The sequence below is a fragment of the Cricetulus griseus genome, unplaced genomic scaffold, assembly GCF_003668045.3.
Source record: "Cricetulus griseus strain 17A/GY unplaced genomic scaffold, alternate assembly CriGri-PICRH-1.0 unplaced_scaffold_129, whole genome shotgun sequence".
In the NCBI taxonomy this organism is placed as follows: Eukaryota; Metazoa; Chordata; class Mammalia; order Rodentia; family Cricetidae; genus Cricetulus; species Cricetulus griseus.
The window spans coordinates 60946-77381 of NW_023276841.1; the positions used below are offsets into that span (position 1 = coordinate 60946).

Below are 16436 nucleotides of genomic sequence, written 5' to 3' on the forward strand. Positions count from 1 at the left end.
CTTGACCCCTTTGCTCATCACTGCTCCTTATCTGAATCTAAATTCCAGGAGTGTGGCTCAGTGTTTACCTGTAGGTGTCTGCTTCTGCTTCTATCAGCTACTGGATGAAGGATCTAGGATTGTATATAAGGTAGTCATAAATGTAATTATTAGAGAAAGGCATTTATGGAAAACTTGACTATTGCTTACATTTTTTGTTGGTGTCATCCTTGTAGATGACTGGACATTTGCCTACTGCCAGATTTCTCTTTAAATGTATAATGGCTCTGTCTATTATGCTATATTTTTCTTGCTCTCCTCTATTCTTCCCCTGACTCAATCCTGCTTCTCTCTCAACTTGTCTGCACCCCACCTCTTCTCCCCTTTTCATTCTCCTAAATCATTCTCTCCTGCCCACATGGCACCAATTAACTCAGGAGCTCTTGTCCCTCTCACCTTCTCTGGTAGACCATGTATATCTATCTCTCTTAGGATTCTCATTGTTTCCTAGCTTCTTGGTGATGTGGATTGTAGACTGTTAATCATTTTTTCCATGTCTAAAACCCATATAAAAGAGAGCACATAACACATTTTTCTTTTTGTGACTGGGCTACCTTCCATCCATTTGCCCATGAATTTGAAGATTCCATTATTTTTTCTGCTGAGTAGTACTCCATTGTGTAATTGTGCCACATTTTCTCTATCCATTCTTTAGATGAGGGGCATCTAGGTTAAATCCAGGTTCTAGCTATTACAAATAATACTGCTATGAACATGTTTGAACAGACATCCTTTTTTTTTGAATGTTCGTCTTTTGACTATGCACCTGTGAGTGGAATTGCTGTATCTTGTATATTGATTCCAATTTTCCTGAGGAACTTCTGTACTTATTTGCAAAGTGGTTGTAAGACTTGTATTTCCAGAAGCAGTGGAGAAATGCTCTTTTCCCAATACTCACCATCATGAACTGTCATTAGTGTTGTTGATTTTAACCATTCTGACAAGAACAATATGATACCTCATAGTTGTTTTGATTTGCCTTTCCCTGATTGCAAAGAATATTGAACACTTTTTTTGTTTTTTTTTTTGAGACAGGGTTTCTCTGTGTAGCTTTGGAACCTATCCTGCTATTCACTCTAGAGACCAGGCTGGCCTCCAACTCACAGAGATCTGCCTGCCTCAGCCTCCCGAGTGCTGGTTATAAAGGCATCCAGCACCAACTATTGAGCACATTTTTAGTGTCTTTCAGCTATTTTAGATTCCTCTATTGCCAAGTCTCTTTTTAATTCTGTATCCCACTTTTTAATTTCATTTTTTGGTGTTTTGGTGACTAGTTTCTTGAGTTCTTTGTATATTTTGGAATTCAGCCCTCTGTCAAATATGGGGTTGAGGAATATCTTTTTCCATTTTGGGGGCTGCCAGTTTGTTTTGTTGACTGTGTCTTTTGACTTACAGAAATATGTCATTTTCAGCGGGTCCCATTTATTAATTGTGGATCTCTGTGTCTGTGCTACTGATGTTATATTCAGGAAGCTGCCTACTGTACAAATCCTTCCAGGGTACCTCCTACTTTCTCTTCTAAGAGGTTCGGTGTGGGTGGATTTATGTTACGTCTTTGGTCCATTTGCACCTACATTTTGTGCATGGTGATTGATATGCCTCTGTCTGCAGTCTTTTACATGTCAGCACCCAGTTATGCCAGCACTATTTGCTGAAGACACTTTCGTTTTTATATTGTATAATTCTAGCTTCATAGTCCAGCATCAGGTTTTCATAGGTATGTGGTTCCATATCATGGTTTTCAATTCAAATCCATTGGTCTAGCGGTCCTTTAAATTATTTTTCTATGCTGTTTTATGACTGAGCATCAGTGGGGTTGTTTTTACCTGAAAGAAAAGGAATTATAAGGAGATTCTGATCCGTAGCAAGAGATCACCTCCACTTTTGGAAAGAGTTCTAGAGCATGGTGCTTCTGATTTTGGAAGTATATCAGTCGCTCGAGAGTCAGAAAAAAAAACAGTTCAAGTGTCAATTTGAGATGATTTTGTGAAAGTTGTGAAGTCTGTGTTTATTTAACTTTTATGCCCTTAGAATTATATGGAGCTGGGTAACATGATTAATGATCACCCCTTTCCTTTCCTATGGTTTATTTGGTCTTTTGATTAAAAGTTGCCAAGATTTTCCTGTCTTATTTCTTAGCTTTTTCTCACCAACCACTAATTTCTTTCAAAAATATTTTGCATGTTTTTTATTGTTGTCTCTTTGTGACAAGTATAGACCTCATATCATGTGAATCTGTGCAGTGATTTTGTGTACTCTAGTAGGTTATCTAGTTATGTTCATTTTCTTAAAAAATGTTGGACCTTCACCAATTTGTCTTCATATAATATGTATATCAGTTCCTGAGGTTTTTGTTTTTTGGAAAAGTTCCTGTGGAGAGACAGTTTTAGTTTTTTTTTCTTCTTAGATAGGTACCTGTTCCCATTTCCTGGCATTCTGGCATTTCTGTTTTCCAGTTGTTACTATCTTTATGTTTGTGTATTTGACACTTAAGTGATTAATATGATCAATACATTGGCTTTGCATTTTAAAACCTTCTCATATATTACTGTCTCTGTCTCATAATTAACCTCAGGTATCAACATGACCAATTCTAGCATGATCTGAGCAAACACTGACTGAGTGTGTTCTTAGATGAGAATATCCGATTTCTGTTTGAAAAAGATTGTGTTGACTGATGGTTGAATTGGGAAGAAGATTTACACTGAGTTCACAATATCTCTGGCCAAGTAGGCCTGGGATGGTTAAGAAACCTAGCTCAATAAAATATAATGACAAAGCAAAAGAGAAAAATAAAGAAACAATGGTTCCTCATGTTTTTCCTTCAGTGCTTAACGTGAGTTTCTCTACTAATCCCCCCCAAAAGATAGACACTGACCTAAGGGTAACAACAAAATCAATACATTACCGTAGTTCTTTTACTTTCATTCTTCCTTTCTCAAAATACTTCATGGGAATAATTCATTTCAACTTTCAGGACTTCTGCCTTCTTTATAAATAAGGTCTTAATTGTGCTTCAAATATGTTGGAATATTCATGACTTGCTCTATTACAATACCCAGAATCTGGTAGTGACATATTGCTCTGGTGGCTGTTGGTTATGCTTTTATGCTGGTGCCCAGTTATCTTGCTTTGAGGTCATGTCAGGTCTAGGTGCTGATTCTCTCTCTCTCTCTCTCTCTCTCTCTCTCTCTCTCTCTCTCTCTCTCTCTCTCTGTTGGAACGGTATTTTTTCCTTGACTTCTATTAGCTCTCTGATTTTCTCATCTGATGGCATATGGTTGAACAGAGCTTCTCACCCCAATTTGGGGGCTGGAAATCTTGCTGTAGGTGTGGTCTTTGTGACAGTAGGGAGCAAGTACAGGATATTGGTTTGAGGCAACACTATCTGGCCCTACTACTCTTTTAGATTGGATAAATTTAGTGTATCCAAGGGATGCCTAGAAATAATAGAGATCCACTTGCCTCTGCCTCCCAAGTGCTGGGTTTTAAAGGTGTGCTCCGCCATGATCTGGCATCTCTGGATAACTACTGCCTGACTAAGCACTCTGGTCTTCAGTTGTGGTTTTTTTTGCTTTGTTTTTTTGTGTTTTTTTGTTTGATTCTTTGTTTTTTGTTTGTTTGTTTGTTTGATTTAGACAGGGTTTTTCTTTGGAGCCTGATCTGGAACCTGCTTGAAGTCACAGAGATCTACCTGATTGTTTCTCAAGCACAGAGAAAGGCCTGGGATTAAAGGCCTATGCCACCAACAAATGGCAAGTTTCATTTGTTAATGCACAAACATACTAAACCACACTTGTAGAACCCATTTAAAGGCTCCACAAAATTGATGCCACTGATCCTACTGAAGTGATGTGGAGCATCCTTCATTAATACATGACCAGAGTGCTTTTAAATTTGTGACTCCACCTGTCCCGCGCGCTCTCTGTATTTCTCGCCAGCAAGAAATCATACACGGGACACTCGGATCCTTCTGCAGGAAAGCTTTAATGCGTCTTGAGAGGAGAGCATAAGCTTACCAGAGCGGAGACCCTGAGCCAAGAATCCCGTCCCCTAATAAAGGCTGGCAGCCGCCGCCTGGGACGTGTCACCCCATGATTGGCTGCAGCTCATCCGGCCATATGACGCCACGGAATAGGCAGAGATCAAGGAATGGAAAATTACCCAGCGCCTGCGCAATAATCTTGTTTACATTCGGTGCCTGCCGGATGCAGGCGCCATCTTGTAATGGAGAATGCAGGGACGGCTCCCTACAGATCCCCCTTTTTTATTAATTAATGATAAGGCTTTATATTTTTACAAGCAAATAGGTCACCCAAATGTTGAGGGATAGAGGCAGAGGTTGTACCTTCCCAATCAAATATTAAGACTGTGTACAAGAGTCGCCATCAGGCTGTTAGCTTGACCCGAAGCGCTCTCGACCTGTCCTCTGCCGTTTTTCTGGGAAAGGGAGACTAGGGCAGGCAACCCTTATGCAGGACAACATGCCTCCCAGAGAAGCCTGCATATTGGGCAACTCTCTGTGCGATGCCTTGCTCGACATCCCTCATGGGCTGCTCAAGCCAGGCACTCTACCCTGTGCAATGAGCCTAGGCTCCGGGTGTGCAAGAGCTGTCTGGCCAGCGGCCTATTGCTTAAGCATAGTTAGCCAAATATCAGTGGAAGCCCCTTGTTCCAAAGCTACAAGCGCTTGGGCGATAACCACCTTGTCTCTCTTAGTTTGAGCCCTGAGCCTACAGACCAGCCAGAGAAGCAACATCAATCCGCAGCAAACGGCTGCACCAAACAATCCCACCTCCACCCATTTCCTTAAAATAGGAGACAGCTGAAGCAATCCATGATGACTGTCCCTCCGTCAAGGACAGGAGTTAATCTGGATAATAGCGGCTCTCAACTCCCGGGGAGAGGGTGGAGTTCTGACTTTTGAGGGTCCAAAGAGGCTCTTCGGGTGAGTCTTTCCGGGATCCATAGGGGATTCTCTTCATCCTGTGGAAAAACACATATCGCTCCCCTGGATCTTATGAGAATAGGATCCGGGCCTCTCCAAAGACCAGTTAAGATATCTTTCCATTTTATCATTTCCTTTGGCCTTTTAGGTTTTGAGATGTGGCACTTGGCCACAGTATGGCCCTGAGCATCAATGTTTAGAAAATTAAGGGTAAAGAGTGCCATGGATATTGCAACTCTTGGCACCGAGGGTAAGGATGCTCCCATTCCCTCCTTTTGTTTGATTAAATAAGACTTAAGTGTGCGATGGGCACGTTCCACAATGCCTTGTCCTTGAGGGTTATAAGGTAAGCCAGTCAGATCTGTCTACAGAAGTGCTGGAACTTTTGAGAGGTATAAGCTGGCCCATTATCTGTTTTTAAGAAGCACATAGGTGGCTAGGTAAAGTCTTATTTCTGTAATACAGCTGAACTTCCTTAAACAGTAGCTTAACTTCTTTCTGAGGCAGGGTTTTTCTCTGACTTTGGAGCCTGTCCTGGAATTCGATCTGCCGGACCAGGCAGGCCTTGAACTCATAAAGATCCATCTGTCTCTTACTCCCGAGTGCTGGGATTAAAGGCGTATGCCGCCAACGCCCAAAACTTAAAGGCGTGTGTCACCAACACCCTGAGCTTAAAGGTGTGTGCTACCAACATAATAGATTAGCATCTTTTATAAAAACAAGAACTTTACATTGTCAGGCTTTGCTTAAGAATAATTCTAAATTGAAGCTCTTTAAGTAAAAACATTAATAAAATTAAACATTTGAAAACTGGTTTTAAAAAGAAATTTAAATTTCCTTAAGGTCTTTTTTTAATATATAGAAGCTTTAACATTTTAAATCTTAACTGAAAAACTTGTTTCTAAGATGGTACCTCTAATTTCCATGTGGTAACCTTTAGTCAAGATGGCGGTTTAAGTATCCTTTTCTTAACTTTAGCAAAATGGCTACCGTCAGTCATGTGACCAGCTACAAAATGGCCATACCAGGAAATGGAACATTTTAAAACAAGCATACATAAATTACTTGAGCGAATAACATGTGCGGCCTTTTCCCCTGTCAAAGACTGGGAAAGCCATCTGCAATTTTCTCCGCTCCTCTAATGGTAAAAAGGAGTCGGTACCAAATAATGGGGGTGCTGATGGAAGTACACCCGCTGGATTAACAGGTCTCTTAAATTTACCGGGGTGTGACTGGTTATCCCCTATTTTCTCTCCCTCCATTTTTGTTTCTTTTTCACCTAGCTGAGCTGTTTCCTCTAAAACTTTATCTCTTGAGCTTTTAGAGTCATCAGAGCTATCAAGATTTAAAGCTTTAATCTCATTTACAGAATCATCTAACAAATTATTCACTCCCTTGTCAGTAGACATCCCAGGAGGTCCTTTTTTCTTATTTATTGCTGTTTCTCTTAACAAATTATTCACTCCCTTGTCACTAGACATCCCGGGAGGTCCTTTTTTCTTATATTTTATTGTTGGGCGCGCCCCATCTCTCACTACATTCGGTTTCTGACATGTAATTCTGGACTTCTTTAAGATTGTTACAACAGTGAGAAAAGTCAAAATAGCTCCTAGTAAAAGCATAGAAGCCTCTATATTAACCTCCCACAATAGCAACATTCCCAAGCCAAAGTCCAGAAAAAACATACCTCTCCGAATTTACCACCCTGCAGTTCTGAATCCGCCTTGTAGCCAAGGGGTCTCCGCGATGCCTGAGATGTTCACATGTTCCCGGGTTTCGGCACCATATGTCCCGCGTGCTCTGTATTTCTCGCCAGCAAGAAATCATACACGGGACACTCGGATCCTTCTGCAGGAAAGCTTTAATGCGTCTTGAGAGGAGAGCATAAGCTTACCAGAGCGGAGACCCTGAGCCAAGAATCCCGTCCCCTAATAAAGGCTGGCAGCCGCCTCCTGGGACGTGTCACCCCATGATTGGCTGCAGCTCATCCGGCCATATGACGCCACGGAATAGGCAGAGATCAAGGAATGGAAAATTACCCAGCGCCTGGGCAATAATCTTGTTTACATTCGGTGCCTGCCGGATGCAGGCGCCATCTTGTAATGGAGAATGCAGGGACGGCTCCCTACATCCACCAGCTAAAATGATGTGATTCACGAAAGTTGATTTCCAGGGGAAAAAGAAATTTCTGATCTATGGAAGTTTTTCAGGTGTCCATGGAGTTTGGTGTGTGGATTGGGCAGAATCCACATCTTGGGTCTTCATATATGTGGCAGGAAGCAGATGTTCAATCATTATTCTAATTTTTTTCTGTGGTCATCAGTGTGCCTGGGTTTGCCTCAAACCACAATGGGATATGAGAGTTTGCAGAAACATTACAAGAGATAACTCCCATTTGTGGAGAGAGCTCTAGACCATGGGGAATCTCTGTTTGGAAGAAATATCGATAGCTAGAGGTTCAGAAGCTGAACAGTCTAAGGGTCCATTTTACTTATTTGGGGGGGGGCACTTGTGAAGTCTGTTTACTTAATTTCAAAACAAAAAGAAACATAGGTAACTGGGTAACATTGGTCCAGATCTCAGTTTAACTTGCTGAGTTTCCTTTGATGAGAAGTTGATGATATTGTCCTGCTTTTGTCTTGGCTATTTGTCTCCATCTCCTTTTTTCTTTTCCAAATATTTGTACACCTTGCCGATTGCTATAGGTTTACGTAACTATAAAAGTATCATTGTGTCAACATGTGTACTTTTTTTTGTAATCCTTTTGTGAATTTTCTCTGTTTCCAAAATGCACATAGCATTAGAATTAGATTTCCTGTTATAAGGTGCCAGTGTATTGATTGCTGTGCTGTGAGTGCTACTGTAGGGGATTATGAGGGGAGTAGAGATGACCACAGATGACACAGCATGGTGAGCAAGGGGATGATATCCGCAGATGACTAGGATGGACTGGGAAGGCATGGGAGGCCATGAGGAAGACCTTCCTGGATGCTGGGTAGGAACCTGCTGACAAATTGTTCTGTGAGGTCCCATGTGTTCCTGGCAACTCATCGGATTATGGTGATGGCTGTTGAATACTTCCCTCTGTAGGCTGCATCTGTGGAAAGTGTTTTAATCAGGGATCTTTGGGTAGAAACATCTGTGTAGTCAGCACTAAGTGCTTTTGGAAGTCATGTTGCCAAACTTGGAGAGGCCTAGTTGTTCTAGTGTCTTCTAGAAGTTCTGGACTTCACATTTAACATGTACTTGTAAGATCCATTTGGAGTCAATTTTGTGCATGCTGTAAATGGCATTTTTTCTTGACTAGGCCCCTTTCCTTTGGTAGGGAAGGGCAGAGGAGGGAAGGACTGTGATATCTGTATCATTTGACTTCTGATTACCTGGTAGTGAGGCTGCTAATATTCTAGGCCCATCTGGGTGATCCTAGCCAAGGAACGACTCTGGGAAGGCTTAGCAATCTAGAATACTGTTGGCAGAGAGCTTGCAATTCTTATCCAGGATTCTCCTCTCCTTCTGCTCCAGGGAGTTGTAAGGAAGAACACAAGCTATACCATGGTGAGTGTAGGGTGTCCAGAGAAGGTCTGCTGAGGTGGTATTTCCTCTGGAATTTGTCTAGACATGAGACAGACTGTGGTTCTCTTCGTCAATGTGGTAACCTGGGTGGTTGTCCTTGTCCTCTGAACCTCCCTGTATATTTCTGGGTAATATTTTCAACATCACCTTTTTCCTATCCTATGTTTTCTTTGCTCTTTTGATTAAAATTTGACAATACTTTTCCTGCCTTATTTTTTGGCTTTTTCTACCCTACCACATCATTTTTTGAAAATATTTAACATACTTTTGATTTTTGTATCTTTGTGACAAGTATAGACCTCATATAATGTGAATTTGTATACTGATTTTCTGTAATATATAATGGTGACCTAGTTATATTCATTTTCTTAAAAATATTGGACTTTCCCCAGTTTGTCTTCATACAATTTCTTATGTTATCAGTTCCTGAAGGTTTTATTTTGGGGGAAGTTGCTGTGGAGAGACAGTTTTAGGGTTTTTTTGTTGTTATCTTAGATGCTTGCCTCTTCCTATTGCCTGGCATACTGTGTTTTCCAGTTTTTGCTCTCTTTATTTTTGAGTCTTTGCTGGTTAAATGACTTTATATGATTAATACATTGGCTTTGGATTTTTTATCATGTTCTCTTATATTACTCTCTCTGTCTCCTAATTAACCTCAGGTATCAACGTGACCCATCCTAGGGCCATCTGAGCAAACACCAATTGAGTGTGTTCTTGGATCAGAATGTCTGATTTCTGCCTGGAAAACATTGTGTTGACTGAAGATTTATGTGGGAAGAAAAATTTCACTGAGTTAGAAATGTCTCTTAGCAAATGGGACTGGGCTACTAAAGAGAACTAGCTGAATACAATACAGTGAAAAAGCAAAAGAGAAAATAAAAAAAAAACAGTTGTACCACATGTTTTCTTTCAGTGCCTAACTTTAGTTTCTCTCTTAAGATCACAAAAAGATAGACAATGGCCTAAGGGTAACAACAAAATCATTAAAGTACCAGAGTAGATTTAATTTAGATAATTTAATCACAGTGACAGTATTTCATTCATTCTCTCCTAGAAATATTTCATGGATTAATTCATTTCAACTCTCAGGACTTATATAATCTTAATAAAGTTGGTCTTAATTGTGCTTCAACTGTGTTGGAATACTCATGACTTGCTGTAGTAGTAAAGCTGGAACCTGGTAATGACTTATTGCTCTGATAGTTGCTTGTGTTTTCATAGTGGTGTCCAGTTATCTTGCTTGGAGGTGATTGTGGGTCTAAATGCTGATTTCTCAGTTTTTCTTTGTTGGAAGTGTGTTTTTTTTTCCTTGACTTCTATTTGCTCTCTCATCTTCTGATCTGAGGGCCTTTGGTTTAACAGGGCTTCTCACCCGACATTGAGGGATGGAAATCTTGTTGTAGGTGTGGTCTTTGTTCCAGCAGGGTATATCTGCCAAAGTTTGAAATTGTAAGAAGGGAAGAGACTACAGAAACTGGTGATAGTGTTTAGAAGGCATGGAGATAGTGGGAGAGTTCTGTGGTCTGGTGGCCCATTTGGACTTCTGGCAGATGGTGTATCCTTTGTTTGAGCACAGGTTTTCCTCTAAAGTTGGAGGCTACAACATAAAGATAAGGAGGAAATTGGATTGTAAATAGTGTTTGGGGTTATTGAAAGAATGGAGAAGATCCACTGGAGAGGAACCAATGTGTGTTTTGCATAGCTGGCATGAACTCTGGTCCAGAAGTGTGTCTTTGTCTCAGTTTCCCTATCTGTTTTTCTGACTTATGTGGCCTACACATGAGCAGAGGATATTAATCCAATTTGTTGGTGGTGACATGGCTTTGTGGTTGGCAGCTAATGAGATGTTGGAGGACTCTGTTTGGGAATAAAGGTACTTTCTCAGCTTCATGAGCTGCTGTGCCACATTACCTGTTCTTCTGGCTGGTTAGACATGCTCATGAGAAAGAGATGTTTCCCTAAGTTGGTGGCTGGTGTACGGTAATATTTCTCTTATTCTGAATGGGAATATATCCTATGCTGGTGTATGCTGGAAATCCTTAATTACTTATTTGATTATACAATATGTGACAGTCAAGGCATTGTATTGATTATCAGAAGAGTATTTTGAAATTTGTGCTTTTTGGGCTGTTATATGTTATGAGAATCCATGAACTTATAGTAAATTCACAGCTTTCCCTACCTCCAATCCTTCCAGCACTCTCTCCAATATTCATTCCCCCAAATCCACTAATACTCTGTTTCCCTTGAGAAAATAGAAGTCCTCCCAGGTATACAAACCAAACACATCATGACAAGGTGCAATAAGAGTAGACACAAACACTGATACAAGACTGACCAAGGTAACTCAGTAGAAGAAAATGTCCCAAGAGCAGGCAGAAGAGTCAGAGACTCCACTGGAGGTATTGGTAGGAATCCCACAAACAAACCAAGTTAAACAACAAAAGCATTTTTTCAGAGTTCCTGCCACAATACCTTGCAGGCTCCATGATAGCTGCTTCACTTTCTCTGATCCTCTATGAGTCTTGTAAAGTTCAATTTGTGTGATATGTTCTCCTGTTTCCTGGAATTAGGGAAATGTCCAGAGATATACAAGGATGACCCCAAGTAATATTCTAAGCTATAGTGAAGAGGCTATCCTAAATGTCCTTCCCAGATAACAAGATGGATGACTACCTTATATGCAATCCTAGATCCTTCAGCCAGCAGTTGATGGAAGCAGAAGCAGACACCCACAGCTACGTACTAAGCTGAATCCAAGGAATCCAGTTGTAGAGACGAGGTGTAATGAGCATGACCAAGCTGAGGAAACCCACAGAAACAGTTGATATTAAAAAGTAGGAGCTCATTGACTTCAGACTTCGTAACGAGGATATGACAGAAGTAGACCTCCTGATTGTGGGTATCAGTTAGGAGTGTTGAGCAGTCTTTGGGGCTTCTAGTTATGGAACGGTTTTTTCCCTAGTGTAGGCAACTCCCCATAAAGGGAAACTCTCTCCATCTAGACACACTATGGAGGGCCTAGGCCCTGTACCAAACGATGTGATGAACTTTGATGATTTTCCCCATGGAAAGCCACACCTATTATGTTGAACAGAAGAGGGGTTTGGTTCTATGTGGGGTATTTGTGATGGGAAGGACATTGAACTAAGATTAGTATATAAAGTAAGAATGTATCTAATTCAAATTTTAAAAATTAGAATACATAAAAAGATAATATTCATCAAATTGTAGAACCCTTAAACTCACCACAACCAGAAGTCTGAAGGACCAATTTACCTTCAGCAATTCTTTCTTTCCTTGCATGTTCACCTTATCTTACTATAGGTTCTATCCCAAACCTTCCACATTACATCAGCTGTGCTCACATCTAGATCCCAAATGTTAAAAACAAAGATAATGACTAAATATCATATCATGAAATTGAAAAATATATAAAAAATCATAAAAAGGAGACTATGACCTCATCCTTAAAAGGAAAATAGAGCTGTGAAATCAATGTGAGATAAATTAGCTCTAAAGAGTGTGTTAGTTACATTTATAAATTATTCAAGTCTTGGATATGCATTTTATATTAAATTATTAAGAGTACATTCAATGAAATATAAACTGGGTACTGGAGATTATCATCAGAAGTGTTAAATGTGTGGACAGATGGGACAGAAACTCAAGTGTCTATAACTTAGATACTTGTACATAGGGAAGAACAACAAATAAATTTTAAAAAACAAGGTAGAATAAATTGTAAAATTTATAACTATATATAACTAAAATTGGGCTCAAACTGAAAGTGTTTTGGTTGAACAATTAAAAGTAAAGATAAATTGGTGGGCAACTTTCCTAGAGTAATGGTTACAAACCTTCATGTTGTGGTCATGCTTAACCATAAATTTTTTTTGTTGCTACTTAATTACTATAATTACTATAATTTTGGCACTGCCATGTCAGGTACCATGTATTTGCTTAATGTTTTACTCCTTTAGCTCTTTAGATTTTTACCTTCTGGGAAGGGTACCTCCCAGTCCCAAATTGATACACACATGCATGTGATTACTGATAAATACCTGGCCTTTCCTTGCCTTATTTCTATCCAATTTTATTAACTTAAATGTTACCATCTACCTTTTGCCTCTAGACTTTTAACTTTCTCCATTTATGTATATCTTAGTTTCTTTCCCAATCCACTACTTGCTGAGTGACTTGATATCTGGCCCTTACCATCATCCTCTTATTGTATTTTGCTCCTTTGTCCTTGTTTCCAGATTTATTCTTTTATATATACTTTGTCCTGCTACAACACCCTATCCTTTTTCCTGCCTCACTATTGGATAATCACCTCTTTGTCAGATCATCAGGAGTTGTAGACAGTCTAAGAATCACAGCTTCACAAACCCACAGCATAAACAAAAGCAAAACATGTTTACTTCACTATCCAAATGTTCCATAGCATAAAAGTAACACATCTTAATGTAATTTTCCACGGAATCATATATTTACAATATGATCAGTGTCATGATTTCAGTTGCACATATGTATGTGATATTTTAGAATGCCTTGACATATAACGATGTCCGTATCGACTTCACTTGGGAAGAGTGGAGTTTGCTGGACACTTCTCAGAAGAACCTCTACAAAGATGTGATGCTGGAGACCTACAAGAACCTCGCCGATATAGGTAAGACTGTACCTTCATATTTTAAACTGTTCTGTGGTTCACTGAAGAGAGTAACTTAAATTTTACACATTTTCATTAATACATATAACTTTTTGGTACTATATTTTAGAATGCAGTAAGGAAGACCATATTACTGAAGAAGAATGTTCAAGTTCTAAAAGACATGAAAGGTAATTTTCATCTATGACCTGATAGAAATGTGCCTCTGATAAATTGAAATCTGTCCTGTAAGTCTGAAATAGAACCAACACTGTATTTAAGCACAGCTTAAATTCATTGATGATTATTAAACTCACACAAAACCATATACCTCAGCTTCAGGTAGGTGAGCTGCATTTGCAACACATTATTTTAAGAAAGAAGTCAAGAAAACAATTCCTTGAGAGAAATTACCACTTGAATCATCACAACATGAGAGCTATGCTATAGAAATTTAATTCCATGTATTTCATATTACCTATATTGCTAAATGTATACATATGTTTGATGTTAAAGGGATATCTCCATACCTTCCATTAAGAAAATATTCCAGAAATATTTAGTTTTACTCATGTACCTGCTGTTATTTTGTAAGTTTAGTGAAAGGGACAATTGTTGTCAAGAGTCAAAGGGCAGTTATTGCAGAGAATCCTTAGTCTCTCTAGCACTCGTCTATAAGGAACAGAAACGCAAACTGAACTAAGCATGGAAGCCTCTTCTTTGTAAACATCCTTTAATAATTATATCATGTATTAGTCAGAATACAATCCATATCAGCAAAGGGATATGGAGGACAAAATATACTTACATCTCAGAATATTTAAAAGACACATAGTAGTTCCAATTTAAGCATAGTTGTTGAATTTGTTTCAAGTGATGAAGTTATTTATTTTTCTGCTTCATTGCTGATACACAAACAAGTTCACTCTGCAGAAAACCAGAATGACTGTAGGACTGTGTACATACTTCTGTTTGTTCCAGTTAATTAGCAAATGTAGTATGACTCAAAGTGTAGGAAAATTTCAAAATTCAATAATGGTGATAAAATTCTGATTTTTTCCAATTCTTTTCATTATTTAAAACATCAAATGTAGAAAAAGTTTCTAAAAATTAGAAACATATGAGAGGATTATACCTATACTAGTATCTTGAAAGATGCAAGACAACCTCTTGAAAATGGCAAACAACCCTTAATGTAGGGGAAAATATGAGTGTAAAAACAGTGATCAGCCTGTATGATCTGATTCTTCTTCACAATTGCAAAAAAATATAATATTAATTCATACAGATATCAAGATTCAACAATGTATTGAATATGGTAAAGCATTCACATGCCCATTTTATTTTCAGGCATGAAGGAAACCAAACTGGAGAGAAGCCTTCTGAATATACACAATGTCTTAAAGCCTTTGAATATAACAGTCACCTTCAAAGGCATCAAAGAACACACACTGGAGAGAAACTGCATAAATGTGACCAATGTGTTAAAGCCTTTGCTAGTCACAGTAAACTTCAAATGCATGAAAGGATACATACTGGAGAGAAACCCTACAGATGTAATCAGTGTGGTAAAGCCTTTACTCACCAAAGTTCTCTTCAAAAGCATAAAAGGACACATACTGGAGAGAAACACTATGAATGTAATCAGTGTGGCAAAACCTTTTCTCAGCAAAGTTCTCTTCAAGAGCATAAAAGGACACATACTGGAGAGAAACCCTATGAATGTAATCAGTGTGGCAAAGCCTTTTCTCAGCAAAGTTCTCTTCAAAAGCATAAAAGGACACATACTGGAGAGAAGCCCTATGAATGTAATCAGTGTGGCAAAGTCTTTTCTCAGCACAGTCATCTTCAAAGCCATAACAGAACACATACTGGAGAGAAACCCTATGAATGTAATCAATGTGGTATAGCCTTTGCTCATTCTGGTCACCTTCAAACGCATAAAAGGACACATAATGGAGAAAAACCCTACGGATGTAATCAGTGTGGCAAAGTCTTTTCTCAGCACAGTCATCTTCAAAGCCATAACAGAACACATACAGGAGAGAAACCCTATGAATGTAATCAGTGTGGTAAAGCCTTTTCTCGGCACAGTACTCTTCACATGCATAAAAGGACACATACTGGAGAGATACCCTATGAATGTAATCAGTGTGGTAAAGCCTTTGCTCACCAAAGTTCTCTTCAAAAGCATAAAATGACACATACTGGAGAGAAACCCTATGAATGTAATCAGTGTGGTAAATCCTTTGCTCACCAAAGTTCTCTTCAAAAGCATAAAAGGACACATCCTGGAGAGAAACCCTATGTATGTAATCAGTGTGGCAAAACCTTTTCTCAGCAAAGTTCTCTTCAAAGTCATAAAAGGACACATACTGGAGAGAAACCCTATGAATGTATTCAGTGTGGTAAAGCCTTTTCTCATCACAGTTCTCTTCAAGACCATAAAAGGACACATACTGGAGAGAAACCTTATGAATGTAATCAATGTGGCAAAGTGTTTTCTCGGAACAGTAATCTTCACATGCATAAAAGGACACATACTGGAGAGAAACCCTATGAATGTAATCAGTGTGGTAAAGCCTTTTCTCAGCAAAGTTCTCTTCAAGTGCATAAAAGGACACATACTGGAGAGAAACCCTATGGATGTAATCAGTGTGGTAAAGCCTTTGCTCAGCACATTTCCCTTCAGAGGCATGAAGGAACACATAGAGGACAAAAACCTTATGAATGAAATAAATGTGGTAAAATCTACACATTTCAAAATGCTCTTTAATGGATAAAAGAACACATACTAGAGAGAAACTATATGAATATTCTCAAATCAGTAAAAGCTTTGCTTTGCATATTCATCTTCACATACATAAAAGGACACATAATGGGAAGATACTCTAAGAATGCAATCACTGTGTAAAGGCCTTTGCATTTCCATGATTTCTTCAAAGCCATAAAATAACACATACTGTAGACAAAGCATTTTAAGGTAATCAATGTGGTCAAGCTTTTGCATGGATGAGGAATCTTTGAAATCCTTACAAAATATTCAGCAGTGAAAATATAAATGCAATCAGTTTGGTTTAATTTTACATTTATGCAGGAGTAAAACTTTATGGGCAATCAATCTCTTAAAGCCTTTGCATGTTAAAATCATTCTTGAGAACCTGAAAAAGATTCTGAGGGCTTTTCATTATCAAGTGGTTGGTGGGGTCTTTAGCCATCACA

General features: G+C 38.9%; 1 protein-coding gene across 1 annotated transcript; it reads left to right on the forward strand.

Annotated features, from left to right (window-relative positions):
* Positions 1-11224: 11224 nt before the first annotated feature.
* Positions 11225-15948, forward strand: LOC113838730 (zinc finger protein 431-like). The gene is made up of 6 exons (XM_035453706.1): positions 11225-11302; positions 13109-13235; positions 13345-13405; positions 14565-14635; positions 14705-15488; positions 15573-15948. The coding sequence occupies exons 1-6, from the start codon at positions 11225-11227 to the stop codon at positions 15946-15948; spliced, it is 1497 nt and encodes a 498-aa protein (XP_035309597.1).
* Positions 15949-16436: the final 488 nt, after the last annotated feature.